Source organism: Colias eurytheme, chromosome 9 (genome assembly GCF_061535395.1).
Source record: "Colias eurytheme isolate Ceu_HAF_F1 chromosome 9, ilColEury1 Martin Lab GWU primary, whole genome shotgun sequence".
NCBI lineage: Eukaryota > Metazoa > Arthropoda > Insecta > Lepidoptera > Pieridae > Colias > Colias eurytheme.
The window spans coordinates 9,760,415-9,787,168 of NC_142988.1; the positions used below are offsets into that span (position 1 = coordinate 9,760,415).

General features: G+C 35.1%; 2 protein-coding genes across 12 annotated transcripts in view; one reads left to right on the forward strand and one right to left on the reverse strand.

The window, feature by feature from the left end:
* The window catches only part of l(1)G0196 (inositol hexakisphosphate and diphosphoinositol-pentakisphosphate kinase), a 32,076-nt gene extending 22,621 nt beyond the window's left edge, over window positions 1–9,455 (forward strand). For 7 of the 11 annotated variants that reach the window (XM_090105552.1, XM_090105549.1, XM_090105556.1 and 4 more), the window contains exons 19-28: window positions 337–417; window positions 544–629; window positions 1,150–1,261; window positions 1,811–1,895; window positions 3,479–3,649; window positions 4,091–4,222; window positions 5,418–5,547; window positions 6,320–6,432; window positions 7,661–7,764; window positions 8,546–9,455. In XM_090105552.1, the coding sequence (XP_089961678.1) occupies window positions 337–417; window positions 544–629; window positions 1,150–1,261; window positions 1,811–1,895; window positions 3,479–3,649; window positions 4,091–4,222; window positions 5,418–5,547; window positions 6,320–6,432; window positions 7,661–7,764; window positions 8,546–9,115 (1,584 nt within the window). In that variant the 3' untranslated portion in view covers window positions 9,116–9,455. The remainder of the gene's footprint in view (window positions 1–336; window positions 418–543; window positions 630–1,149; window positions 1,262–1,810; window positions 1,896–3,478; window positions 3,650–4,090; window positions 4,223–5,417; window positions 5,548–6,319; window positions 6,433–7,660; window positions 7,765–8,545) is intronic. The other 4 variants (XM_090105551.1, XM_090105555.1, XM_090105558.1 and 1 more) reach the window with 3 other exon arrangements.
* Window positions 9,456–22,014: 12,559 nt separating this feature from the next.
* Window positions 22,015–23,707, reverse strand: Arl6IP1 (ADP-ribosylation factor-like 6 interacting protein 1). The gene is made up of 3 exons (XM_090105497.1): window positions 23,500–23,707; window positions 23,003–23,374; window positions 22,015–22,554 (listed from the first exon to the last, which is right to left on the reverse strand). The coding sequence occupies exons 1-3, from the start codon at window positions 23,515–23,517 to the stop codon at window positions 22,366–22,368; spliced, it is 579 nt and encodes a 192-aa protein (XP_089961623.1). The 5' UTR covers window positions 23,518–23,707; the 3' UTR covers window positions 22,015–22,365.
* Between the last annotated feature and the right edge of the window lie 3,047 nt (window positions 23,708–26,754).

Sequence of the window (26,754 nt, forward strand, 5' to 3'; positions counted from 1 at the left end):
TGTTGTCCAGACTGAAAATGCTTGGAAATCAGGTTTCTCTTAAAGTTGTTTAATTTTATTAATTTAAGCTAACGTTTGATCAAAAATAAGCAATTTATTATAAAACTAGATTAACGGGTGTTTTATTACATATGAAATAATGCTTAATCACTAATACGTTAATACACAAAAGTAAATAAATTTGATGACTACTTCATCCTGTTACGTGTTTCTAATTAAACGTCCACCACTGTATATTTCAGATAATTTAATTATATCAAAACTAGGTGTTTTCAATACATAAGTTGTCCGTATTGCAATTTCCGAAACTAAATGATGTGTTTTTATTATATCCAGGCATCCTCTCCGGACGAGGTGAAATGTATCGAAGAAGAGACAGAAGACGATCAAATGGCGAGCCAGGAAACTTTACAACCTGTGAGTGTAAAATGTACCTTATGCATCTATTAATAAGACTCATATTTGATCCATCATGTAGTATGAATTTGTCAAGTTATCTTGTAAGAGCAAGAAAAAAAATTATTGTTTTATTTTGTGTTTCAGGACGTTATCGACGAATTGGATAGCACTTTTACGCCAACTAAATCATCAAAATCAAAACTTCGACCATCGGATCCGATACCGATTTGGTAATATTTTGAATTTAGTATTATTTATTCAAAAATACAGATATAGCCTTCTGAATGTTATCGTCCCACCATTGCTAAAACAACATTCATACACAAAAATTCCAGAATGAGTGCGTCGTTATTCAGATCATAAAATTTTTAAATACCACTTTTACTAAGTGGTGGTGACCACTCGCCACAGAAGTGTCCGCGTCAAAACATATAAAAAAGAGGCTGTGGTCGTCGTGGCCCGACCTTTAAAGTTGTGTGAAATATATTGAAAATTAAGCTTGCGTAACTTTTGCGTAAAAAAAAAGACGTGTGGCATTCGGGGACTGCCGCGGTAAAGCTATTGCATAGCATGCCTTCAAGCCACACCTCTGTGCCCGTCGGAGTGGGGAGCGTGAGGGTTTTTTACGGAATTTCTGGCTTCGGTCCAAGCTCCGGCTCAAGACTCGTGATAGAAGCTATGCAATAGTTTAAAAAAAATCATATTCTCATATATTGCTATGTATAATTATTGTGAAATAAATAAATACAGTAATCTCCACTACACGGTGAGCGGGCACGAGGCGTCGACGCTCGCGGCGCGCCTCAACGAGGAGCTGCGCGCGCGGAGCCACACGCACACCGACACGCGCCCCATCGCACAGGTACACACACACACATATACACGCACACACGCACAGGGTATTAGTTGTGGACATACAATTTTGATGTGAAACATCTATAGGCGCATATAAAATTAATTTCTGACGTGGTGGTGCATGCTGTGGCGACGTGTCCCCAGTGTCGTTTTGTTTGCAGTAGTGTTTTCACTAAATACGTCGTACAAAATAATCTCAACGTTTAATGAAATATCAGAATAAAAAGGAGCCAATGTACTCCTTATTACATCGGCTATCTGTCAATGATAGTCCCATCAAAATAGGTCTAACCGTTCAAGAGAATAGCCGGAACGAACAGACAGTATAAACTACAATTTACTATTTTAGTGTACATGTACCGTGTCTATGCATCTAGTAAAAAGCCGTTCTTAATATGACAAACAGAATAACAGATACTCAAATTATATTATTTGTATAGATAACGTTAATTTATTTTGCTATAATATGCCCACAAAACATTTTCTTAATTGTGTTATCTCAGTTTATATTTTGCTTATAAAAAAGAGCGAGAAAAAATTCTAAATAATTCTTCAGAGCGAAGAAAAAGTAACGAAAGACGGCGAGGAACCGCAACCGCGCGCCCGCAGCTACGACCAGCACAAGCAGGCGCACGACAATGGTAAGACTTGACCAAAGTGTTAAGGCCAGTACTAACGGGATTTATTAAAAAAAATAATGTTTAATAACATTGCTTCCCCTTTTTAGTGATTTATAGATTCCAATGATCATCCTGTAGTAAGAAATTCCTATTTAATAATAAAGTACAAATAAGTGATCTCTATTTTTATAATAATAGTTAATTTATAATACTTTTTCTTAAAGCGATAGAAATATTAAAGAAAATTGATTATGTTACTACTGGCCTTAACGCAATAAAGGGTGGTGTGACTAAAATAATTTTTGTATTTTAGCTAGAGAGACTAAACGACTCGGAACAGTCGGAAAGTTTGGTGGTATTATGTGCTAAAATCAATCAGGGTTCAAATGTACCTTATCTGTGATTTAAATACAGGACACATATAAATATTTTTGTGTTACTTCATAGTCATTTTGTGAATTTGTATCAGCCTATGTTGGAAACATTACTAAAGGCAACAAGACGAATTTCTTAATTTGGACCTCGAAAATCAGATCCTGAAACTCAAACTGGGATACAGATCATGTTAAATTTTCAGTATGTCTCCGTAAAGAAGGTATTTACTGTGACTTCAAATATTCTAATAAGAGGTGGCAACACTTAATATTTTCAATATTTGGGGAATCGGAAATAACTTATATCTTATAAGTAATTTACTCTAAGTGAATTATTTAAACTAATCCCATTAAATGATATGTATATTAAAAGCGATATTATATAAAACTGTCTACTATCTAGTATTTCGGTGAAGGCATGCATGTCCTTGTAGATTGTGATGTTTTGTACTCATTTCATCATTATACCTTTATTAATTTGTATAAATGGACTTTAAGTATGTTGAAAAAAATGTTGTGACGTAAGATTTATGGAGGAGTGGATTCTCGCTTGTGTTTTGTTCCGTCAAGTTCTTAAAGTCCATATATTACTGTAGACCTAAGTAATTACATAATCATGGTCATCGTTTATGATTTGATTTGTGTATTTGGAGTGTGTAGAGACTTGGCTGCGGCGACTATCCGCTATCTACTCTAGCTAGCTCACTCTGGCCGGCGATATTGTGTGTTGCGTTGCATTCTCGCTCCTCGTACTTAACGCGTGTGCTTGTTTGACGATCGTTGACTGACCGCATGACAATAACATTTATTTTAAAATAAAAAAAAATAAATTAAAATAAATATTAAATGCCGCAAACCTGGGACCCCTCGCGATATTAGTCCACCGTTCACGTCCCCGTGAACGCGGGGGTAGTGACGCGAAGCGAAGCTCTCGTTTGCCCGTCAATCTGTCGTCACATAACACACGTCGGGCTACAGATCTCTCACGTACCGCTACGACCACCGGCACGCTTCCGAGCACCTATATATTTATTTCTATACGATCCGTGTAGTTTATTTACGTTTATTTATTTTATGTATGTATCGTCACCCTCGTATGTACGTATACACTAACGTATCGTCCGCCACCCCTAACCCCCCGATACACGCTCGTGGCGATACGTGCGGGTCGCGGGGCGGGGCCGCCCCGGGCGCTCCGCCCCGCGGCCGGCTGTAGCGTGCGCGGCGCAGGGCGGCGCCAGCGGCACAGCATCGCCGGCCAGATGAGCTACCTCAAGATGCTGGGGCTGGCGCGCGGCAAGCTGGCGGGCGCGGCCGGCCTCTTCAGCACGGCCGTCATCTCGGGCTCCAGCTCGGCACCCAACCTGCGCGTCATGATCCCCTCCGCGGCCAACAACAACAGTGAGTCCCTGGCCACTACTACCAGATCTACCCGAGTGGGGAAAACGTGGCGTAATCGATAACATTGAGCGTCTTAAATTTGCCCTTTTTATAGTCGGGTTATTACTTTGATTTTAATTTGAATTTGTAGAGCTTTTAGCGGTAAAACTTCTGTTACTATTCAGGTTCTTATCGCCTCTTCTGCTTAATTTCACTAAGTATATGTGCCTCAGTCACAATTATGTTTTTATCGGTTTTCCACGTTAGTAATTTTAAAAAAAGTTCGAAACGCTATTAAATAGACATTAGAATTAGTTATTAAAATTTCCATACCATATTGCATTACGACTCCCCTACATACCGACTAAAGCGGTTTATTAAAAAACGTAATCTCTTTGCGTCCACAATAAAAAAGAAAAAAAAATTGGAAGTTATAAATTGAAATGGTAACATGTAACGCAGCGGCGCTGGAGGGGTTCGGCGGCGTGCCGGCCATCCGCCCGCTGGAGACGCTGCACAACGCGCTGTCGCTGCGCCAGCTCGACGCCTTCCTCGAGCGGCTCACGTGCGCGCCCGCGCCGCCGCCCGCTAACAGTGAGCTCTCATATATTAAAACTAGCTTTCAATATTAGCTCGCGGTCTCGCCCGCTTTGTCTAAAACCTAATTAATTAGTATATGCAAAAACCTTCCTCGTCATCACTCAATCACTCTTACTATTAAAAAACAGCATCAAAATGCGTTGCGTAGTTTTAAAGATTTAGTCACACTTTATTTTATTATGGAGTGATATATACATTTATTTTGACATCCCCAAAAAAAAGTAATATCTTCTTATATATGTCGAAATTGCAATCCACAACTTTTAAATAACACATGTCGACATACTTTTACAGACAATAGGCATGACGACAGTATCCACAAATGATCGTATTAGTGTTTTTAAGGGAAAATGTATAATAAATAAATTAAATATAGCGACGTAGAAATCTTAAAAACATTAAGATTAATGAGATTATCAATAAAATAAAACATTGAAATTCTGAAGTTCGCCATTTTGACTAAAACACGCGTGACGTCACGCATAAGTAAACAACTCACGTCAGATGTATTTTGTTGTTATGAATATGTTGAGAATACGCATTTTTATTTATTTTCTATTGTTCCACGTATGCTTTATCGACTCAGAACAGAAATATAATTGCGAATTCACGAATACATGGTTCGGGATTCTCCGCGCCAACTTTATACAATAATTTCTTATTATTTTTTCGCTTGAAATAATTACTAACACATTTTTGAGCATTATTTTTATGTGGATTCACACTGCAATACTGCACACCACTTATAAACTTTGTAATTCGTTTCTATAACACATATTAAATAAAGACTTTTTTAATTTTCTTCGCAATGCGTACAAATAATTACCTATTTACCAAAGTTTGACGTCACGCCTACGCCATGACACCTGCGAGCTGTTTTGGCACAGATATTAAATATTTTTTGAAAAATGGCTTTAATCTTCGTTAAATTTAAGTATATTACCGAAATATAGGGTTTTTCTTGTATAGTAAACGTATACACACATTATGGAAGAGAATTTCAAAATCTTTCGTCACGCCTATTCTTACAAAAGTATTTATAAACTAAGTTGATAAATTAAATTATAAAAGATCAATTGCGCTCATTTCAATTTGGATCTATGTGTTGTCTATCAAGTTTTTGTTTTGAAATCCCAAAGTTATACACCGCTATTTACACATCAATTTGACTTGATACAAATGTCGCCAGGTGTAGGCTGGAGCGGACCATCGTCCCTCATGTCGTCATCGGGTGAACTAACCTCGGGCCTCTCCTCCGCCGGGCCCTCCTCGCCTAACTCCAACTACGCGGGCTCCGAACAGAAGAACAACTCGGAGAGGTATTATATAATAGTATAATGTGCAATAGAAAAATGGAAATTAAATATGAATCGCTTTCTTTTGAAGTGTGATTGTTTTTTTAACCGACTTCAAAAAAAGACGAGGTTTCGTTAAGTTTGAGGCTAGTGCATCCTCTACTGCAGGTGTAAGAATGTGAACGAGAGTGAAGTAAAATATTTTTGATTGATAATTTTTAATTCCAAGATTAATAATTGAAATTCAAGTGAGATTAGAATATATTGCTAACATTACCTTCGCTCCGTTCACATTAAGTAGATGAATGTCAACTCTTTTCCACTTAAATATGTTTTTCGATGACTGAAAGAGATGAAAAATTGCGGAAAACTTATTTAAGGTATTTTGGATCACTTCACAGTTTTGATTGTGTCGTCGTTACATTCGCTAATTTCCAGCTTTTTAAACTCATATTATCATATATTTTTTTATAAATGTTGTATATATACATCTAGCTGTACACTAGAAACAACTAAGCAATTGTGGTCGACGACTGAATAATTTTATAATTAAGGTGCACTTTGCACATTGTGAACGTTCCATTATTCGTTATTGTGGTAAACCCGCTTTAGCCAACAAAAATCGTGCTGTGATCTTGCAATTAATATAATTTTGAACGTTTATTAACATTTGTTAACGAATCTTGAATTAAACATTGGTAATGGTTGGATTTTGCACTATAACTAAAAGATCACAGCGCGTCGTCGGTCGACTACAATGTCTCCAGTATGGGAGATTTGCATTTTAACATTCCAGTAGCAATTGGAGTAAAAATGTGGCTCGCAAGCTCCCCCAGTGGGACGGCGAGGCGGCGACCTTGTGCGCGTTCGAGGGCCTGCGCCCCGCGCCCCTCGCCGACAGGCTCACAGGTATCACACGCACCGACACGCCTACACACAACGTACGCACACACGCATACGCACGCACACACACGCATACGCACGCAGGCACGCACACACACGCATACGCACGCAGGCACGGACACACACGCATACGCACGCACACACGTACACACACACATACGCACGCACGCGCACACACACACACACATACGCATGCATACACACGCATGCACACATACGCACAAACACGCAACGTACGTGTACACACGGATAAACACGGCGGACGCACATATATGCACATACATATGAAAACGCACGCCATACGCATACCAAAGATGTTTAAAATAGACAAGATTCAAAAAGAGGCCATTAAAATATTTCTATCTATGATTACGCACTTTAAATGTTGCTCACATGCAAAATGACTTACATAAACAAGCAACACATAAAAAAGAGTCATTATAAATTATAATTATTAATCAAAAGTTGCATGTAAAAATGGCATTGCAATACTTTTACAAGGATAATTTCCTTTTGAGAACAAAAATATTATACGCAGCACAACATCGTCGCTTCCACTCGGCGTTGTCTGTTATCAGATAATATTTGCTCTTGCATGATATAAATAGTAGAAGGCACATGCATTGAAATAAATATTAAGATTAAAAGCATGCAAAATCCATATAATCATGATAATAATTGTTATAATTTATAAGATTACCATGTGCATGATAATGGCTGCAATAAACCAGTATTTTCTAGAAGTTTTCGCTGCATGTGATTAAACATAATTTAATTTTAACGAATGTTTTTACTATTATAGTTGTTTAGACTCGCATATTTTGCGTGTCTAAACCTAATTTCATACCGAATATAGTCATAATGAAGGCATTGAGTACATATTTATATTTTACCTTGTTTTAAATGTACATAATGATAAAAATCTACTGTACATTAAATTTCACTTCTATAAATACATTCCAATAACATAAGCTTAAAATCTGAAAACATTATTACAAAAGCAAGTCTCTTCCTCATAAATTCTTTTTTATTTTCTTGCACTTTTATCGTGTCATATTTTAAAAGCCACATTTCTTTAAATCTTAAATTTTCTCAAATGTCCCATTTTCCTGTATTTGCACATAAAGAATCGTATCTAAACCTACTTATAAAGTATCGTACCCCTTTTCCCTATAAGGACTAATTATTATTGACCCCTAAAAGTTCGAGAAAATAAGTAAAGTGCGTTTTAAAGGTTCTTCTATTAGCGGCGACGTGACGCCGGTGTCGGCGACCTCCGAGCTCGAGTTCAACAGCAACGAGGCCACCGCCGGCTCCATCACTGATCACGACATTATGGTACGTTTGAGTTAGGCGGGTTCTACACTTGCGACTTTTTTTAATAATATTGTGACAGGTACATTCGAATTAGGCAGGTTCTACACTTGCGACTTATTTCAAATGATTATGATTATAACTGGGAACTTAAGAATTTTAATCGTATGTTGATGTTAGGTGCTAGATTGCTATGTGCTCAGTGAATAATGTTAAATGAAAACATTATTTACAGGCGTTGTAACAGGTAATCACAAAAATTAATTAAAAAAATATTTGTATGGAATAGGTAGCAGATTCCAAAAAACACGCAAGCATGGTAAAGCTATATTTTGTGATCGTCAGTTACATTTGTATAATTTTTATGTGCTATTTCACATAATTATTCTGAATCCAAAAGTTGTGAGTAGCGTAGCGCAGTGTAGAGCACGCTTATTACGTAGTACTAGAAAATATGTTTTAATTAGTCGAGTGTTTTCAGACGTCTGAAATGTTAGGGTATTGGGTAAATAAATTTAATAAGTCTGTAAACTGTAAAATTATTTTTCTTTAATTTGTTCTGTATGAAAGTTGGTGGTTTCGTCATTCAGGAAAAAAACCATACGAATTTAAACATAAAACAAATACATTATCTGTTAAAGAACTTATTAATTATTTTAGTTTTATGTCTATCTATTATCATGACGTAATAACTCAGGCCCCAGAATCACAGTAACAATAGAAAATCTATTGTTTCGAGGACCGATCGGGGCGATTCGGGGTTTAATGGGTTAAGACTTCTCTGAACGAAACTTTATAATTTCAGAGCGCTGAAGGTGAGGATGACGAAGAGACGCTATCAGTGGACGCTTGCAGTTCGCCCGTCAAGATCATACGCAACGACCTCAGCCCGGCGCCAAGCAACCCCCCTCTGCGGCCCATAACCACCCTCACAAGCACCTCCCTGGAACTGTACGGTCTCACCCCGCAACAAACGAAAGAAGCCTTCTATAAAGACATCCCGTCCAGCAGCAAAAACTTCAAAAAGGACGACACCAAGAAATGCAACAAGGACCGCATCCAGTGCCTCTCCAACCTCGACTCGCTGAACTTGAGCACGCTCAAGTGCAAACTGAACAACGATCCATCCAACCCTAGAAGATACAGCGACAGCAGCGCGCAGAAGAGCACCGCGGGTCAAACGGTCGCAGGCAGTAGATTCACCACCACCCTCGTGTCCGAGGACTGCCTCAGGGCCAGCGCTTCCGGTGAGAGCAAATCCAATAATAACATTGCCGACACCGTGTTACACGAACCCTCCACACTCAAACCCCTAGTGACTAAAGCTAAGAACACTAACGTCAAACCGGGCTTTAATATAACAGATAGCGATTGACCCGTGCGATTTTCGCAGATGACAATTTTAGATGATTATGTAACTTCACGTATACCAATATTGAATTGTGTATGATTTATTTTCGCTTAATAATACTGACTATGTTGACACAATTATTTAATCATTTTTTTATATAGAGAAGAAACTGTAATTGTTAATAGAGCTGTGACATTTTCAGATTGTGAACATCTACCTGACTCAAAGGATCCATTAATAGATTAAGTGCAGGCTACGTAGTGTATTGTTATTAACTTATCACACCCATTTGTCACAAAGTGAATATTTGCAAAGATGTAGTTTTAATAAGTGATTTATAGAAATATACAATGCTTTTTAAAAATATGAGTTTTATTTTTATTACCCTTACTACTATACCAATATCAAATATTAAATATTTAAGTCCAAAACGATTGAATCGATTTAACCTTGGTGAGAGCCGCCGCTCCGTTGCAAAAGCTGTTGAAAAAATGTTAAATAAATATCTCAGCAAATGTTATTTGTTTGAACATTTACAATACATGTTAAAATCATAAGAACAACAGAAACCCAGAACATCGTCAGAAACCGTTTTTATGCCCTTCGACTTCGTCAATAAGTTAAGAAACTTTCGAGACAATCTCTCTTCCATGTTCATCTCTTATTTATATAGTAGATCAAGCAACAACCTCCCCCCGGTTGCAATGTTACAATGCGGATGCGTCGCAACAACGTCCCAAGGGGGGTGCAATGCTGATACTAAATATTAAATAGCTCTAAATCTGTTATATCTTTGAAAATATTCATTAAAATCTTATGCTGTAAAGGGCCTTATAGATCTATATTGAAGAAACAATGTATTATGGATTTTAGGATTAATGCTGTATTGGTTAAAATAGATTCGAAAATTGGCCATTATTTGTAGTAAAAAGTAAATGACAAAAAATGATATTGTGGGATATCCGAGATAGACATAATATACCATTGCGGAGTTTTCTGTAGACCTTTTCAATGTGTACAATACATAGAACATTATTTTGATAAATCTCGTAAGAATTAGGATTCAGCCTGCGTTTGCAATATAAGCGGAATTTTTATTATTATTTACAATTTACGACATCGCATTAGAAACCTCAAAAATAACAAATATTTCTCCACTACATATTTATTGCATGTTATTGATATTATACATATATAAATATTCCTCTTCAATCACTTAATCTATTAAAAAAACCGCATCAAAATTCATTGCGTAGTTTTAAAGATTTAAGCATATACCTATGTAGTTACAAAGATAATTATTGTACTATCATATTTTTAGGGTTCCGACTTCCGAACCTCAAAAGAAAAAAACGGACCCCTGTAGAATCACTTTGTAGTACTTACGTCTGTCAACACCCTTTATTTCTGGAACGAGGTATCAAGCTGAAATTTATATCGAATACTCCTGTCTATGGTCCCTTGATGCTGTGAAAAAATCAAACGTATAAGCCAACGGCCAACGCAATCCCAAAATACAGCCGTAAATGCTGAAATTTTTCGCAAATTTCTACATTCGCAAGGAAATCAAAACCTACAGGGTAGTTCCCGTGTACAGTAAGGTTGGGTCGCCTAAGATCGGACGCATATGCCGAAAATTTTATATGTACTGTATTTTTTATTTTATTTCTCATGATTCGATGTCGTTTTTCTGTTGCGGTCAACTGTAAATTGATGACAAGAAAATATTGTTTAACCCCTAATTTTTTGGTTTACGTAGATGCTATCTATCTAAGCAAATTTAGAGCCTAAAAAGCAGACTTTTTTCGACTTACCATAGTGAAGAAAATAACAGTTCGGCCGAAGATCGGACTATGTAGTATCTTCACTTCTATGCGTTTAATAATAATGTTAACATTAGGAAAACATCCGGACTTACGTCCATACATTGAGCATCAATGATTGAGTCAGGAAATTCCTCAAAAAATTTGACAAAGAAGTTTTTTTTTTATTGCGTTTTTTTAGTCCGGTCTTCCCTCCTCATCCTAATTAAGTTTCTCAAACTTTTATCCTGCGTGTTCTAGGACTAAATAATGAAAATGTACCTAAGGTCTGATAGTCATAGCGTCATTGGATAGTTAAATATATTAAAAGTTAATAATTATTGCGCATTATTGCATAAGGCGCAGTCAAGAGCTAAACTTCGGTCCGATCTTCGGCATTGGGAGGGAAGATCGGATCTTGGGTTGTGAACGTCCTAGGCGTAATCAAAGTATACAGATGGAAAGAGGATTCGCTAATTCTGCCCCAAAATAATTAATTACATTATTTCAATGAAAGTACTCTCCACAATGAGCCATCAAAATTTTGTAGGTAAGATCGGATCGACGATTTTCGCCACAAAATACACCTTTTCTGCTGAATCACCTGTGTACACGTCCCGTCTGGTCGCTGGCCGGCCGCAGAGTGAAGAGAGGGGCAGAACAAAATGGCGGATCTAGTAGTGTTGGTAGCAGTAGAGAATATTGCCTAGTTTGCGAGTTATTCCATGCATCCGATCTTATGTCACATCCGATCTTAGGCGACCCAACCTTACATAATCATGAAATTTGGTACAATGTAACGTCTTATCTTATAACACATGCTTTTTTTATAAGCTGATTTCAATGTTATGAATATATGTATAAAAACAACATCTGCCACCATAAAATGAAATCGCTTTTCTGTGCCTATATATCCCTGTGTAGGTAATTGATTTGTAACTAATATCTCATTAATATTACAAACGTGAAACTTTGTGAGGATGGATGGATGTTGATCCATTGATCGGATTTTGGTAATACGACATGTATTTATTTATTCGTGTAACTAACTATAATAAAACTGAATACAAATAATATCAGCCACAAATACTTGCATTTGTATAGCTTAGTTTACGTTTATCCCCCACAGACAAATATATCATAATACCTACAGTAGACCAGTGCCAATCCCTTCCAAAATTGTCTTTAATTTATTTTTCCTTTAATTTTTTATCACATTTCCCTCCTTTTCTAATGGGTTTCATCCTACTGTGATTTTTTTTGTTTCAAAAATTATCGGCACTGGTCTATAGCGGCGCCTCGCGGTTTCACCCGCACGCGTGAATGAGTTTTACCTTTTAATCCTATTGTTCCTGTGAGAATATCGGTATAAAAAATAGCCTAAGTTACTCCTTATAACAACAGTTATCTCTCAGTGAAAGTCCCGTCAAAATCGGCGTAGCCGTTCCTGAGATCAGTAGGAATAAACAGACAGACAGCCAAAAATTGTATAAATTACTATTTAGGTCATAGAAATCTAAATAACAAGACACTAGAAGTCGTAAGCGCGCGTGACATTGTCGCCGCTCAGGTGGTTACCATTCCACAAGTCTGTTCGTCGCTTGGTGGTCGCTTGTTCAGTTGTTTCTGACACGTGCGTGAGTAAACATGGTGTGTTGCAGCATTTCCCAGTGCGGAAATTCTTCCATAAATTGTAATTATACTAATAAAGGAATAACATTTCACCGGCAAGTATTTTTGTTTATAAATATTGCCGTTTTTCCTTAAAATTAAACAATATTTACAAACAATACGAATGACACAGTCAACCGTTCCTCTCATCACGTTTAGCTATACATTGCCTTTTACTATTGTCAACATCTAACAGGTCGGTTGTTATAACTGCCAGATGTTATCAAATGACAATTACAAGAAGCAATGTACTGCATTGTTAACGATAAAGAGTAAATAGTCGCAAGCTAGTGATGTGATGTGTTAAAATTTTTCGATATCGTAATACGATGTTTTTTTGCGTAATATGACGACTGATGGAATAATTGGATTATATTTTAATTTGAATTCTATTTTATTTTTATAACTGATATATAATTTTTTAAACTAAGTACATCGATACAATCATTTTCGGACAATTTTACTGTCGATACAGAATCACATTAATTAAATATACAATAATGCCATAATGTAAAGGACATTCTTCGCTTAGGTTGACAAAACTATTTTATGTTAAATATATTCTTTGTAGATTTCCACAACGCCGTCCTGACATTAAGGACGAATGGATATCCGCGACTGGGAAAAGAAATTGGTTCCCTACAGGCTATAGTAGGATATGTTCAAAACATTTCAAAGAAGATAATTTCAATGTCACAACAAAAAGACGTACATTAAGTAATTGTTATAACTCTTATAATTTTTGGTGGTCTGGCGCGGTTCTGCCAGGTGTTCGAGATTTTCAAATTTAAACTCTCAGTTTCTAAACCCCCTCCATTTTTTTAAATATATAATGTACAGACACTGTTTTATTATTTGTATATATAGATAAATAAATATTTAAGTACATAACATGTTTTTATTTCTTATACCTATATGTACAGTCTGCCGTGGGCCCACGAGATGAGCCTACCACTGTATTAAAATCAACAACTATATATTTCTTATTTGTTAACTATCACTTAACTATCGATAACAAGGCTGATGAAGTCTTACATCACTAAAGCGTTGAATGAACGTTAATGAAATTTCAACCTTATTTCTATGCGTTGAGGTTAAAAGTTATATCTATCAAAAATTAACGCCCTCTGTTGTCGAGTAGCCGAACTTTTTCGTATTTGAAGTTTCTAAGCAAAAGGAAACAAAACATCTTACGTACCTAGGGATGTTATACTAAAATAAACCGTAAAGTCGTGAGTTAGGGTACATATTAAAATGCGAAATTTATTATTTATGTTAGTTTTCATTAAAATGAAGCTGTCCAATAAAAGGCATAGTTTACTTGTGTGAACTGTCTAGATATCGTTTTAAATGTGTGGATTTTGGCGACAGTGGTTTTCATACTAATTATGACATTATAGCACTTCTATGTGTCTTGTTATTTAGATTTCTATGATTTAGGTAAATGTATGCTTACATAATATTCCATCCACAGATTCCATCAGTAAGTACAATAATAATACTAAATATAAATCTATACTAATATTATAAAGAGGAAAGGTTTGTATGTATGTATGTATGCTTTTCACGCATAAACTACTGAACCGATTTTGATGAAATTTGGCACAGATAATCTTTAGACCCTGAGAAAGAACATAGGCTACCTTTTATTGCGAAATATGTACCACGGGCGAAGCCGTGGCGGACCGCTAGTACTAAATATTGAAATAGAGTTTCATATTGGATAACATGTTTTCATGTGTGTTTTCACTAACATCTTAATAGATGGCGTGGTCTATCCTTGAGTTTGTTCCTGTGATGGCGAAATACCTACGCGTGTTCGAAACCCGCCAGATCTATATTTTCCATTCATAGAGTTTTTCAAATATTTTTCATACAGGTGTGGCGTAGGTAATGAAAGCATAACTAAAGATATAACATATTGTAGCGGTGCAAAATAAATTTTGTATAGGTAACTAGTTCCTTGGTTTTCGAGATACGTGTGAGAGAATTAGAACAGAGAAGTTGTTATGTGGCTATACCTTCCTATTAGAATGTACTCTATAGTGTACAACATAATGTCGATATTGAATTGATATGGAATGCATGGGGTTACGGGCCTTGCTATTGTTTATATTTCTTGAGTCAGTAGCTCGATGAGTCTCGGTACTACCCACGTACAGGTAAATTAGCTTGGAGAAATTTTTGCATATGTAGTGGTGTGTATATTATAGCATCTACAGACGCTCCGATTTGGTTGGTGCCAACCATCCGACCACGACCAAATCGGAAAGTGTAGAGAGCGGTCGGTCCGACATAATTATTATTAATATTGGTTTGACGTGGTCGGATGCGCCGGCGATACCGACCAAACCAACTTCCTATCCGATCCAACCAAATTGGAACGTTTGGAAGCTTTGTTCCGACCAAATCGGCTCATTCCATAGAGTAATATAGATAATTGCGGCTCATTCACATTCGCAACGCCGCCGGTGTAGGACGTTAACATGAACGCCGAGGGAGTTAAGGTCACCGAACGTGACATAATAATAAAATTACTGGAACTATATAAAGACTTTCCCTGTTTGTGGGACTTAAGTAACAAAGATTACGCAAATAGAGATGCCAGAAATCAAGCGTATTTTATTATGTTAGAAGTATTAAAAAAAATTGACAGTGCGGCTACATTAAAAACTTAATATTTAATATTTCATCGAATGATTCTGGAGTCATTCGAAGATATGTTCGGAAATCTTCATCATCCAATTCCTAAAGGAGCCGCATATGACTGTAATTTTCTCTATTTCTATAGTAGAATTTAGCCCATTCTCTTCGTTTTTTCCTTTGTTCCTTTTGTAGCGGTACTGTAGCAACAATGGTTGCTGCAACCAACGCTATTTTAGCATTTTTCGATAATACCGGTGTCATGAGGCAAGACGTCCGTTCACTACTTCATATCAAAGTCAACTGCATATATTATATTGCCATATATTATATTATATTATATTTGCCTTATAGATCAATATTAAATGAACAATGTATTCAAAGTATTTAATTGGTTAAGGATTAATGCTGTATTGGTTAAAATCGCTTCGAAAATTAACCATTATTTGTCGTAAAACGTAAATGACAAAAAAAAGTTATTGTGGGTTATCCATAAGAGATAGATATATACCATCGCGGACTTTTCTATAGACCTTTTCAATGTTTACAATACTTAGTACATTATTTTGATAAAACTCGTAGGGTTCAGCCTGCGTTTGCAATGTAAGCGGAAAAAATGTAATTATTTACGACATCACATTAGAAACCTCAAAAATAACAGTACTTCTCCACTATTTAATGGATTTTATTATACATGTGAACTTTCCTCTTGAATCACTCTATCTATTAAAAAAAACCGCATCAAAATCCGTTGCGTAGTTTCAAAGATTTAATCGTACAAAGGGACATAGGGACATAGGGACAGAGAAAGCGACTTTGTTTTATACTATGTAGTGATGGTCAACTGACAGCTGGAAGGCCAACCGTCGGACAATCTGTAGCAATGTTGGAATGGTTGCCATGTCGGTTCCAATATGGTTGGCACCAACCAAATCGGAGCGTCTGTAGATGCTTTTACTCAGATCTTAGAGCGCGTTTCCACTATATCGCTGGCCTATACAAAAATGTTTCGATATCCTAACATTACTATTTAATTTTATACTTATTCCTAGCAACACTTTCAATAAAAACAAGTTTTTATTTGAAAGAAAATGGTTTTGACTTTATAAAAAAAAATATATCATTCAATTTTACGTCCTTGAGCAAACGACAAGGCGACTACCGTGAAACAATAAAATATCGTGTCCATAATAATTTGTTTCATAATTAATATTTGACCATAATAATTACGAAACAAAACAAATAAATAAATCGTCACTTGATAGTGGAAAGTGGAAACACGCACAAAACCAGAATAAACCAGTTTACGCTGTCCGCAGGTGCCACGTGCAGTCGTTTGGTACCGTTAGAACATAAAGCACATTTCATTATTTATTTATTATTTATTATTATTTATTATTATTTATTTATTTAAAAAGGATAGCCAACAATTGTTAACACTAATTATAGACATACAACGAAAATACAATTAAACATATCAAATGCAACAATTAATTACAGGCTAACACCACATGCTTTTAAAAAACGGTTATGATTTAAGAACAAAAAAATTACTATCACAAAATAACATTTAAGAAATTATCAATAAAACATTAAAAAAAAAAAATAATAATAATGTCAGTCATATTAAAATAAAATCGGCACACAAAATTACAATTTAAAAATATCAAATTAATATAGGTACATAAAAATTCATTTTTGTTATATCAATAATATCTTACCTATATAGAAATAAAGTTCGAAACACATAATATATAATTATTTATCAGCAATGTAAACATTCATATTAAAATAACAACGGCATTCAAATTATATTATAAAAACCGACACAAAAATTCAATTTTAATAATATCTACCTATACTACACAAAAATATAGTTTGACAAACATAAGAAAAAATATCTATTTATAGACATCGTAAACAATTCATATTCATATTAAAAATTAAATCGTCATTCAATTAATTACAATATTAAAATTAAAAAAAAAATATATATCAATAATAACAATATAATAAAAATTACAATAAAATACTTAAATAAAACAATTATTTTAGTACAATTCTTTTTCCTTGAAATATTTGAGAGAAGCATTATAGAACTTAACCACACTGTCTGCATTTATATCTATTAGATCACAGTATTCGTTTAGGGATTTAGATAATCTGCCGATGGGTGAATTTGCCCCTAGGACCGTTCTACGCAGCGGCGGACACAGCGGAGTAATACATTTACGTGGATACTTAGATGGAACACGAAAATTTATCAGATTCAATATGCCCGGACAGTTAATTTTATTCCTAAGAATTTTAAAGAGAAATAACATATCGCTGATATTATAGCGGGTCGATAGAGAGTGCATTCCGAAGAAGCCGAGACGTTCCTTATAAGAGGGCAGCTTTTTAGTTTTACCTTTAGAAAAAGCTAAGTGCCATAAAAAACGTTTCTGGACCCTTTCCAGCCTCAACATGTGAGTGGCAAAGTGCGGCCTCCACACGATACTACAGTATTCCATAATACTTCGCACTAAGCTATTGTATAGCATAATTTTTGTACGCTCACGGCTAAAGTCCTTAGTATTTCGGATGAGGAAGCCTAACATTCGGGATGACTTCTTAATGACATGATCAATATGAGGCACAAAGGTTACTTTCCTATCAAAAATTACTCCCAAATCTCGGATTGTGTCAACATTTTGAATTTGTTCATTACCAATTAGATACTGCGATCGAAAGGTTAAATTTTTACGGGAAAAACTTATATGGTAGCATTTTTTTGGATTTAGTTGCATTTGGTTTTGATAACACCATTGAGTAAGCCTATTTAAGTCGTCTTGAAGTAGCGCAATGTCATTCGGTTCATCAATAGCTCTAGCAAATTTTAAATCATCGGCATACATAAAACATTCAGAAAATTGAAAACATCGGGGCAGGTCGTTGATATAGATGTTGAAAAGGACGGGTGCTAAGTGCGAACCCTGTGGAGCACCCGATGAAATGTGGTGACTATTGGATCTGTACCCATTCACGACGACAAAGAACTCGCGGTTGGTAACATAAGACTGGATCCAATTTAATAGTGACCCTGTGATGCCATATGCAGAAAGTTTATAGACTAGTATAGGTTGAGAGATTCTATCAAAAGCTTTGCTAAAATCTGTATAGATGACGTCGAATTGTTTATTTGCGTCAATATTTCGGATAAGAGACTCTGTAAACGTCACCAAGTTTGTGGTTGTTGATCTTGACGGAATGAAACCATGCTGGTGATCACTTACATAGAGCTTGAAATGTTGTTGGATGTAAGGACAAATTAATGACTCGAAGACTTTCGCAAATGTTGAGATAATTGAAATAGGCCTATAATTTGAGACTACATCCTTCTTCTCGGACTTATGTACGGGGACGACTTTAGCTTTCTTCCATTCAATTGGGAACGTTCCAGAGTTCAGTGACTTATTAAAAATTATTACTAGGGGGTCAACGAGGGCTGTCGCACAAGTAGATATAAAAATAGGCGGAATCCCATCAGGACCAGCACCTTTTCCGACATTCAGAGAAAGTAACTTTTTAAGAATGCAGTCCCTATCAAGTGATGGTATTATTAAGCATTGGCTATTAGTTTTAATATCATCTAGATGATAAGGAACATGAGAGACACTGTCATGACTAGTTGTGTATGATGATAAAAAATACGAAGCGAAAAGATTACATATTGTTGTAGCATCTGATGAAAAAGTCTCGCCATCGCTCATAGTCAGGGGATAGGAACTGGTTCCACCGCGTTTTAACTTGATATAAGACCATAAGAGTTTTGGATTCTTCGATAGATTAGATTCTAATGAGTCCATATATTTTCTGTATAAGTCCTTTGCTAATAATTGACATCTCTTTGTTATTAATTTTAGTTCAATTTCATCCATTGGATTTTTGTACATCTTATAGCGCAATCTTAACTTATTCTTTTCTTTTAATGAACGTATCATTACTTTATTAAACCATGGTGGATAACGAGTTGATGAGGGTTTACAAGTTGGAACATGCTTAGCTATGATCTCATTTAGTATATCATAAAGAATTTGGACCATGCTATCAACATCATTAGACCCACCAAGAATTTCACTCCAATTAAGACTATTCAGGTACTCTATAATTTTCTTATAATTTGCTTTGTAGAAATTACGTTTCAAGTTATGTTTGTTGTAAGGTAGATTTAGTTCCTTTAAGAATATAAGTGTAATATCAAGCGGAGGGTGAAGTACGTCAATGGATGTCAAAGGGAATAAAGGTTCACTTACTGAGCATGACGATAACGAAGAAAGGACAAGATCCAAAGTTCGACCAGAAATATTTTTTACACAGTTGAATTGGGACAGTTTACTAACATCTAGAAATTCCAGGAATGTTTTGCACACATTAGGAAGTGATATATTAAGGGATCTAGAGGCCCAGTTTATTTTACCTAGATTGAAGTCTCCTATTATGCATATTGGTATTTTTGTCGACTCAATGACTATATTGCAGTGTTCAATAAAATGTTCGATGGAGGACGGAGAAACAGGTGGAGGATGGTACACTGCACAAAAGATAATTTGATTTGAGACGTGATTAGAAGGCACATCAACAGTCACCCAGAGATCTTCACATCTACTTTCCCATCTATCGATACGGTAGGAGTTGAATTTCCTTAGAACAGCAATTAAAACTCCACCGCCATCTTTATTTGGGTGAAAACCTGACGTCTCCCTATCCCGCCTATAGATCACGTACCTATCATCAACCAGTTCAGAACTAAGTATATTGCTATTTAGCCAGGTTTCGGTTAGGATTATTATATCATAATCGGTACAGGAAATATTGTTGTAAAAAGTGTTGGTTTTAGTTCTAAGGCCCCTGCAATTTTGGTAATAGATTTTTAAATTATTGAATTTTGTAGAGGTTAAGTCTCAAACATGGTTATAATAAAATAAAAAAAAAACTTACGATCTAGGTTCAGCTAAATTAATTTGCTAAGACTAACACTGTTCTTGATCAATATATATTCAGCACCATCAGTTTTACGTACAAATATTTTACCATTTCTAACCCAGACGTGTTATACGTACGTTCATTCAAAAATTATAATTATTATGTACGTAGTTTAATTGATAAATTTTGTATTTGTTGATTGTTGTTATTATTGTTATAATATTTGTTGAAGTGAATTACATGTCCCGCAGCCGGAGGCCCCAAATGAAAACTCAGATGTACTTAAAAACTACATTTAATAGCTAAAATGAGACTTTTACACCCATGTCTGCACGATGCAGACCGGAGTTAAAGAATGAATTTATACTTTTTAATAATTATAAAGACGTAAGCTTGGATGCTAACTAAGGGAAATCGCATCCACATTCTATTCCCGTGCGAACGGCGTATTCAGCAGTTTTGTATGAAGGCAGGGCCATAACTAGTGTTTAATTTGTGTGTAAGTGTTGTAACTTTATATTGTTAATTCAATATGGCTCCAGTGTTAAAACATGGTCGAGGCAAGCCTTTGACTTCTCAAACTAAAGAATTAAACTTTAAATGTCGTTTCTTTTTCAGGTTAGTAAATTTTTCATTTTAGTAACATTGTTAATGTAAAAGTTATATGTATGTTAAATGTGCAAATATTAAAATAAAGTCTCATCTTTTTCAGAGGAGAAACACATATAGTTTAATTTAAAATCCCTTATATATATATATATATATAAAATAAAAACTAAAAATAAAATGTTGTTTTATTTTATTTGCTGACCATACACTACTACAAACGCAAAAATTTCTCCAAGCTAATTTACCTGTAAATGCTTTTAAACAAACAAAGTGTCAAAGTGTCGTTCTTAGACAGCTTCGAAATTTCGCCACTAGAGGCGTGCGGATAATCTTTGCATCGCCAATAAAGTCAAAACCATTTTCTTTCAAATAAAAACTTGTTTTTATTGAAAACAAAAGTGTTGCTAGGAATAAGTATAAAATTAAATAGTAATATTAGGATATCGAAACATTTTTGTATAGGCCAGAACGATATAGTGGAAACGCGCTCTAAGATCTGAGTAATATACACACCACTACATATGCAAAAATTTCTCCAAGCTAATTTACCTGTACTACCATCGACTGCGCAAGGTGTGCTCACGGAGTTATTACATATTTAATACTAGTGTTGTGCTCCGCGGTTTCACCCGCATTGCTCCGCTCCTGTTGGTCTTAGTGTGATGATAATATATCCATACAGCATACTAATCCATACTAATATTATAAATGCGAAAGTAACTCTGTCTGTCTGTCTGTTACTCAATCACACCTGAACTACTGAACCAATTTGCATGAAATTTGGTATAGAGATATTTTGATACCCGAGAAAGGACATAGGATAGGTTTTATCCCGGAAATCCTACGGGAACGGGTTTTTATCTGAAAACGCGGGCGAAGCCGCGGGTGGAAAGCTAGTAGGATATATAGGCTATATATCCTTCCTCGATAAATGGGCTATCTAACACCGAAATAATTTTTCAAATCGAACCAGTAGTTCCTGAGAATAGCGCGTTTAAACAAACTCTTCAGCTTTATAATATTACTTACCTAATTACAATTAATTATGGCGACTCATTTAAATTCTCCGACATTTATTAGACTATTTCGAAAATTCTTAAAATGAATACACCATTTGCCACTTTCTGGTGGTATGAAGAAATTTTTTCAATCTCTTTTGGCATCTAAGTATTGCTGCAACTGCATTATCACTTCTGTCCTAGTCAAGGTTTAAGAACAAATAAAGAAAAATAATTTTAATTCATATCCTTTTATTTAACAAAAGTTAATAATTTAAAGCTCACAACATAAGCTATATTAAACTTAAAATGGTAATGACCAGACTTACATCACATAAAAAGCTAGCAACTGATAATAGCCAATGATATTATAAGTAAACAGGTGTAGATAGGTTATTAGCGCTTCAGAAGTGGCATTTAAATATGGCGAATTAGCCACAATTTACGAGAGTAGTCTCTTTATCCCATACAATAGTTGAATCGTGCCATCTTACTTTGATGTTTGGTTGTTTGTGCGGTAGTGTGCTCTATTTGAAGACTTAATGTCACCTTTTTACTTATAATATCATAGATGATAGCAAATCAATTATTCTGATTTCAATGCTATCTTTGGTGCCATGTGGATCATGGACAGGACAGTGTTGAAGATGCCTCTGTGCTGAATGCCAGGCCACAGGAGCACCACAATCGAGAATATGTAAAGCAGGAACACATTGTTGATAGTTGACGACAACCAAGCCAGGACGCACAGCATACTGATGGAAATTATGTAGTACTGGAAAAGAAAAAATATAGTTTATAGGCAGTAAATAAATTTATTTTTAGTTTAATTCAAACTTAATTGCGGTTTAGGAAGTTAGATTCAGGTGCAAGTACGAATGTGCACATGTCCCTTATCGTCCCGCTAATACCTAAAATTGTTTTTTTGCTCATAGGATCATACAATGTTCCAAGCCGCCATTAAGTTTGAATTGTACTGTACTTACAATTAAATTTAAACAATAATGTCCTTTGACTAATTTTATAAATATAGCACCTATTTGGATTTACTCAAATCTGAGTACAGGCAAGGCTTTAGATAAATACAAATTGGGCTGTGGTCACCGGGTCTTTACTCAATCTCTTTTTGTAATAAATTATAACACTGATAAAATTATGCATATAAAAGTATCTCCAATCATTTTTTAAAAAAGAAAGTAATTTAAGTTAACAAATATTCTTACCATGATAGGGCTATCTTCTCTCAGTGAGTAAAACTTGCAAAACTGTTTAAAAGTCCCATTATACATTTCTACAATGCTCCTACAGATATCTTCATACGTTTTTTCATTTTGTCCTGACCATGAGTTAGGACTACAGATAGATTTGCAAACAATGGGAACAATGAAATCAACAAAGTTTATGAACAAACCAACAATTGCAAATGTTGCAAGAGTGTTTAGGTCCATTAACCAGATAATTAAATATAGAAATGATACGGACGCCACTATGGCACAAGGATGCCACTGTTGTTCCCATAGGAAAACCGATTTTAAAGGCAGCAACGCTGTGCGCCACCCTTCCAACAATCTCTTCAATTTTTTTACTTGTAGCTCCTAAAAGTAAAATGAGGTTTTAAAACGACAGTAGCAATGCATTTCAAAAATAAAAAATCAACGCATTATATGCGTAGATCCGTACAAAAATAAATTGTAGTATTTTTTTATTCATTTCAAGTTACCTGGTTAGCATCAGACATTGCGGTACTTGGAATGTCCTGCAAGTTGTAAGCTTGAAGTGAAATTATTGTAAGATGAAAGTGAGGATCAGCAAATTAGAAAAGTAAAATTAGGGAGTGCTTTGAAATTGCACCTCCGACCGTTTTCTTTCTTTTGTCATAAAATTATTCAAAACAATGTATCGATCACAAAGTGACAGCTCAATCAGTGCTGCCAGTGCCAAGTGCCAACAACTTTTTCTGTTATTTCATCAGAAAAAAAAAATACTTATTGTTATAGATCAGCAAGGTTTTACATTTTACATATACTATTGACTTTATGTAAATGTAAAATTATTTAGAGTATAAAATTATTAATTAAAATAATTATAGTGCTTATGACTACATATACTAGTAACTAGACTAAGTTAGTGGTTAGACAAATATACAAGGATCATTTGACACTTATGCGTTAATTACACCATTCTAAAATCTAAATTGAGATATAAGTATTAGATTCCGAAGTCATTTATTTAAAGAACACTAAATTTAGGCAAATGAAATCTCACAGCAAATTAGAGCGTTTTCACATTATCCGATCCGATATCGGATATCGGAAGCCGATAGCCGATATCCGATATCGGAGGGAAGTAAAATGTATGAAATATGTACCTGTCTTTCACATTGTCCGATCCGATATCGGATATCGGAGCCGACACCGATATACCCGTGAGCTATCGGACGATAATGTTCAGTGTTGCCAACACAATTTTCGAAAAGGCAGTATACCAACAGCAAAAAAGCACTAGTTTGTGTATTTTCAGTCTTATAGGGCGCTAAATCTTTAAAAAAATTCTTTGCTTTAACCTAAAATCCTTTCTATTAAAAGAAACCTTTTTTTATTAAGAAAACACACATTTAAGTATTTATAGGCATTAAAAATACGATTTATACGGCAGCTAATTTAATTGCCATATTAAAATATACGACAATTAGCTGAACTGAACTGAACTGAAGTAAACAAAATTAATATATTGCGTTCTTAAATTCAAATATCTATCTTCGAAAATATTAGCACATGAGTAGAAAGACGGAACAGAGACTAAGCTTCAAACAACCGCGCGAATCGATTGCACTACTACAAGTACGCGGGGCATGTGTGTGTGACCGCAGGCCGCTTGTCGCGTACGCAGCGATTCTGGAAAAAACCGGTTTGCGCTTGCACAGGCTGAGGACAGTCTCAGGGTTGATACGACGCACGTTGTTTGTTTTATTAGTTGCAACTTGCAAGATTGAATATTTTAATATAAAACGTAATATTTTATTGTTAAAAATGGTTGTTTATTGTACTGTGTGTATGAATAATGCTAGAAAAACTAAAAATATATCATACTTCAACTATCCCAGGGAGTACAATAGGTGAGTAAATATTTTGATTATTACTTTTTCAAGTAAGTAACTAGGTACCTACTTTCGTTTATTTTATTAGGTCCTTTTTTAATAAGAAGAGAATTGTACACGGTGTGTTTTTACCTTTCATTATTATTACAAGTTTAACATTTGTAAGTATGTATGTAATTGTGTGTAATTATGAAACTATTTAACAAATGTTTTGTTTAATTTGTCTTAACCTATTGTGACAACCCTACCAAAATAGGTAACAATTTTGCACGTTCTTAAGAAGCTTAGTCTCTGTTCCGTCTTTCTACTCATGTGATATTAGTGTCTATCATCTTTATTTTAACTCATTCTGCCTCGCTCCTCCTCCTACTCGGATGTTGGTTGTGCTCTGTGGTTGTGCTGTTTATTGTATTGTTGTCATTGAGTGCTTTGTTTTAAACTGACTTCAAAAAAAGGAGGAGATTTCACACCGATTTTATTTTTATTTTGAATTAACAACAAATAATATTTGAAAACTCCTAATTCTAAAATAATTGCTTGTGACAATAAAATAATTTATGTATCTTTACTTACAGGAAATGACAACAATCATATTATAAAATATATATTTGAACGGGTGACAATATTATTTGCAGTGTAATAAGAAAAATAATAGAAAATGTGAACAAAGATTGTATCACTTAATAAATTTATCATAGGTACTACATGAACTTTTATAAATGTATATAGTGAAAAAATGACTAAATGACTAGGTACGTCTTGTTAAAAATACATTTCATAGATTTTGAAAGGTATTTACTGATACATAATATTATGTATTACTAAAATTAATAACTAATACTAGGTTGTAGTAGGTATTGATATAAATTTATTTAATTTATAATGTGTTAACATACCTATACTATACAAATGACCGATATCAAAACTCTGTGTCAAAACTATTTAGTAAATAGCACATCTACATAATATGCAGTAATTAATGATATCAAATCTTTTTACATTTTACTTTTCTTTTTTTGAAGTTGTTTTTTTTACGTAGTTATTTTTTAAAGCATCTACAGACGCTCCGATTTGGTTGGTGCCAACCATCCGACCACGACCAAAGACTACTATGTATATACGGACCACGACCAAATCGGAAAGTGTAGAGAGCGGTCGGTCCGACATAATTATTATTAATATTGGTTTGACGTGGTCGGATGCGCCAGCGATACCGACCAAACCAACTTCCTATCCGACCCAACCAAATTGGAACGTTTGGAAGCTTTGTAATGTATGTACAACTATGATCTATCATTTGATTTTTTTTTAATTATACCTTTATTATCAACTGGCAATTTAGTTTAGTTTTCTCTAAAAATTTCTGGCAACACTCATGATGATATCGGAAGGATTTTATCGGACAATGTGAAAGGGAAAATTTTATCCGATATCGGATATCGGCTATCGGTGTCCGATATCCGATATCGGATCGGATAATGTGAAAACGCTCTTAGTCTTAGAAGAAAGCATCCAAAATTTTGAAGTTAGAACGGACTAAGAGCGTTTTCACATTATCCGATCCGATATCGGATATCGGAAGCCGATAGCCGATATCCGATATCGGAGGGAAGTAAAATGTATGAAATATGTGCCTGTCTTTCACATTGTCCGGTCCGATATCGGATATCGGAGCCGACACCGATATTCCCAGTGGCTATCGGACGATAATGTTCAGTGTTGCCAACTCAATTTTCGAAAAGGCAGTATACCAACAGCAAAAAAGCACTAGTTTGTGTATTTTCAGTCTTATAGGGCGCTCAATCATTAAAAAAATTCTTTGCTTTTAACCTAAAACCCTTTCTATTAAAAGAAACCTTTTTTTTATTTAGAAAACAC